The sequence below is a fragment of the Brassica napus genome, chromosome A9 (assembly GCF_020379485.1).
Source record: "Brassica napus cultivar Da-Ae chromosome A9, Da-Ae, whole genome shotgun sequence".
Taxonomy (NCBI): Eukaryota; Viridiplantae; Streptophyta; class Magnoliopsida; order Brassicales; family Brassicaceae; genus Brassica; species Brassica napus.
Genome location: NC_063442.1, coordinates 39,203,161 through 39,206,607, shown reverse-complemented (window position 1 = coordinate 39,206,607; position 3,447 = coordinate 39,203,161). Strand labels below are relative to the sequence as shown.

Genomic DNA, 3,447 nt, shown 5'->3' with positions numbered 1-3,447 from the left:
TTCAAAAGAAAATAAAAATATTCTATTATCTAAAGACAATAAATATTTCATACTCATACTATTATCTAAAGAGCCACAACTTCTACTATAAATATGAGGTTCCTAACTCTAAAGAAAAGAATCCAATTCATCCACCTAAAGAAGACATCAATTCGATAGCCGCTAAAGCATAACAAATTATCCAAAAGACCATTTTCATCGACATACCGATGACATGCAGATCTCCATGATTATTACCAATCACACTAAAATCTTTATTTAGTTAGTATTATTTTCTATATGTAATTTAAATTACCAACCAGACATGCATATCTCCATGATCACTATCAACCAAACTAAAGATTTATCCAAATTATTATTCTTTCTATTTGTAATTTAATTTGTTTCATATCCATTAAAAGTTAATATTTTTAAAAACCAGATATTAATCATTAAACCAGTAAATCTGGATTTTAAATAGTACTTAGAAAGAATAATAATATCTCTGAAAAAATGAATCTATAATTTAATAACAAATAATTCTATTTAGAGTTTTAAATCGATTAAAATCTACTAACTAATGATCCCACAAAATTATATTGGACCCGTTAGGTTCTATCTGTTTCATATTTTTCAGATATTGTATCCTAATTTTTATTGATGCATAGACTTCTATTTCTTGGGACATTACGTTAGTCATTATTACTTGAATTCAGACAAAGGAGAGAAAGAGGTGCTAGAGAACACATTGATCGGGGAAAACATCCGTACACCGATCGAACTTATTGTACGACACAAATCCTAAAACAGTAGAAAATAACACAAACTCTTCTCAACGACGTCGTTCAGGTGACCACTGTGGCAACGCCGGGCTGAAATGTGTAGAAGCAACCCTTGAGTCAAGCAGCTCCATGATTGGCGTGAAGCTCACACATCTCGGCACCTTGTACTGGTTAATCGACGCGCCTCGCGAGATGGCATAGTCCATGAGCTCCTCAAACGTCCCGTTCTTCACCACACGTATCTCGAGCGGTCCAATGGACTTATCAGCAACCCGGCTTTGTCTATAAACAGAGTTCAACGACTCCTCCATTTCAAGACAGCACTTAGCCATGACCTCGTCGCTCGGAGCGTTGGCTTGATCCTTCACAAGAAGCTCCCAGTAGATGACGTAATGGCCAGGTATGGTCTTGGTATCCGCGTAGCTCGTGTACTCGATCACGCGTGTTCCTTGCTCCTCAAGTAACACCGACGCGTTCTCTACCGCCTTTTGGAGCTCAGCTTCGTCGGTTTTATCAGACTCGATGCTAAGCAAAACGTTCTTCCTCCTCACGAACTTGAACTGCGGAGCGGAGTTGTAGAAGCCAGTCACCTGAAGAATATCGCCAACTCTGTAGCGGTAAAGCCCCGCGTAGGTAGTGATCACGAGCTCGTACTCTTTCCCCACCTCGACATCAGCCAGCTCCACGAGCTCGGTTGTTCTTTCAGTTGCGTCTTCATGAGGGAGAAACTCGAAGTAAGCCATGTTTGGCATAATGGTGTAAGAAACCTCAGAAGGTTTACACATCGGTTTTAGGTTAATCCCAAAGTAACTCTCTGACGATGCGTACATCGTACAAGCCATCGGTAACCCGCCGCTATAGTACTCAAGCATCGGAATATACTGAGCCATGGCTCCCGTGACGATGACGTCAAGGTACTTAGTGTTGGGCCAAATCTTAGTTATAACACCTTCCCAGTTACTGTCGTGACAACAAACCGAAGCTATGTAGTCAGCCAATTCTTGGTCCGGTTTGGTCAAGATCTTGGACATGCTTTCTCTGATCCCCGGGTCAGAGATTCTCGAGCTTAGGGTTCCGGTTGATATATCGTTGACGAGCTCTTGCCAGTTGGTTTGGAGGAACCGTATGGCACGGAGGAGACCGGAAGCGAAGACAGCACCGAGACGAAGGACTTCGTGGCGCATGAGGAGACCGCAAAGCATTTGAGTGTACATGCTTTGCGACGAGTCTGGACAAAGGATGGCTTCGTTGGGGCTCGTGTACACGTTGTACGGGTCGTATGGACGTTTCTTGAAATGTTCGCTTTTGTAATAGCTTGTGAGCACCGGACGAGCCGGTAGTCCACCAGGTGTCTTTGATTCCGACTTCACGAACAAGAAATGTAGAGCTTTGCCTTTGCCTAGTCCCGGCACGTAGCTGTAACAAAACATTGAAAGTTGTGAAAAATAATGATTAGTTCTCAGAAAATTATATATCTCCAACTAAGTTAGTTCATTATTCCGATTAGTGAAACAAATTAACATTTTAATGAATGAATCTCTTAAAACTAGAGAAATAGTTTGGATCATAGATTAAAAAAAAATCAAGAATTAGGTATTATGCTATATTATATGGTTTAGGGATTATAAGTTAAGAATTTGGAGATTATATATATGTTAATTCTTTTAAAAAAATCATCATATGCTTTAGATTTAATATCAAATACTGGACTATTTAGCACGAAATAATAGTATCTGAATAAAATAAAATGGAATAAAAGTAACTAACAGGTTCATCACAGGCATCTGAAGACTGTATAAAAGCTGACGTCGGTCCATGTCTTCTTCAATAGTCGGCATTAACTTCCTTTCACCAGCAGAAGTGCCAGAGCTGCACAAAATAGAGTGCAACCCACAATTATAATCAAATGATTAAATATGTTTAAGACTAAGAAAATATGCATGCAAAAACATTAATTTAAAATGTTATTTAGGGTTGATTTTTACCTGGTCAGGAACTCGGTGATGGGGTGAGAAGACAAAATCATGGACCGGTCACCATTTGCTATACGTTGAATCTCCGGTTTAATATCATCATAAGTAATAACCGGAACTTTGTTCTTAAATGTTTTCCGGTCGGTGGATCCCTTAAGACCGAACCGTTTCAGATACTCAGTCTCTGAGTTACGACTAAGTATCTCCTTGATGACTTTCTTCTGAACGAAATCGACATTACGTGTCATCTCCTCAATGAACCTGAGAGCTTTCAAGTCCTTGTCGGACTGTGGTGTATGGATCATCGGAGACTTCAAAGCTAAATCAACGATCATGATTGAGTTGTTTTTTGTAAGATTATACACTTTGTTTTTGTCGTTTGATGAGGAGATATGAAAACTCGGCGTTAATGGAGTCGTATTTATAGTGGTAAGAAGGAAAATGCCACGTCAGGATTAACCACGTGTACAAAATATGGGGCCAGGACTTGTAGGGCTCGACGGGGGACAAGAGGGACAGTTGATACGTAACCTATTGCTAATATGGGCAGACAAGTGGGGCCCTAATGTCTGAGCCACGTTGGCATTTTCCTACGATTAGGCAATTTATGTCATGACCGTAGCAGCGAGGCGTCAGCCCGTACGTACCACGCGGTTCCCTTTCGTTTTGGGCTTGTGACTCTGCCTGTCGCGGATAGCGACTGTCGATAGACT

At 40.4% G+C, this 3,447-nt stretch overlaps 1 protein-coding gene across 1 annotated transcript; it reads right to left on the bottom strand.

The window, feature by feature from the left end:
- Positions 1–671: 671 nt before the first annotated feature.
- On the bottom strand, positions 672–3,136 carry LOC106377184 (indole-3-acetic acid-amido synthetase GH3.3). The gene is made up of 3 exons (XM_048741496.1): positions 2,747–3,136; positions 2,529–2,630; positions 672–2,177 (listed from the first exon to the last, which is right to left on the bottom strand). Exons 1-3 carry the CDS (start codon positions 3,067–3,069, stop codon positions 812–814), a joined length of 1,791 nt encoding a protein of 596 aa, XP_048597453.1. The 5' UTR covers positions 3,070–3,136; the 3' UTR covers positions 672–811.
- Between the last annotated feature and the right edge of the window lie 311 nt (positions 3,137–3,447).

Excerpts from the sequence above, each read along its gene's own strand:
- LOC106377184 (XM_048741496.1), bottom strand. The coding sequence starts at position 3,069 with ATGATCGTTGATTTAGCTTTGAAGTCTCCGATGATCCATACACCACAG. Across the intron at positions 2,631-2,746 it reads ATCACCGAGTTCCTGACCAG|CTCTGGCACTTCTGCTGGTG; the intron begins GTAAAAATCAAC and ends TATTTTGTGCAG. Across the intron at positions 2,178-2,528 it reads CAGATGCCTGTGATGAACCT|CTACGTGCCGGGACTAGGCA; the intron begins GTTAGTTACTTT and ends GTTTTGTTACAG.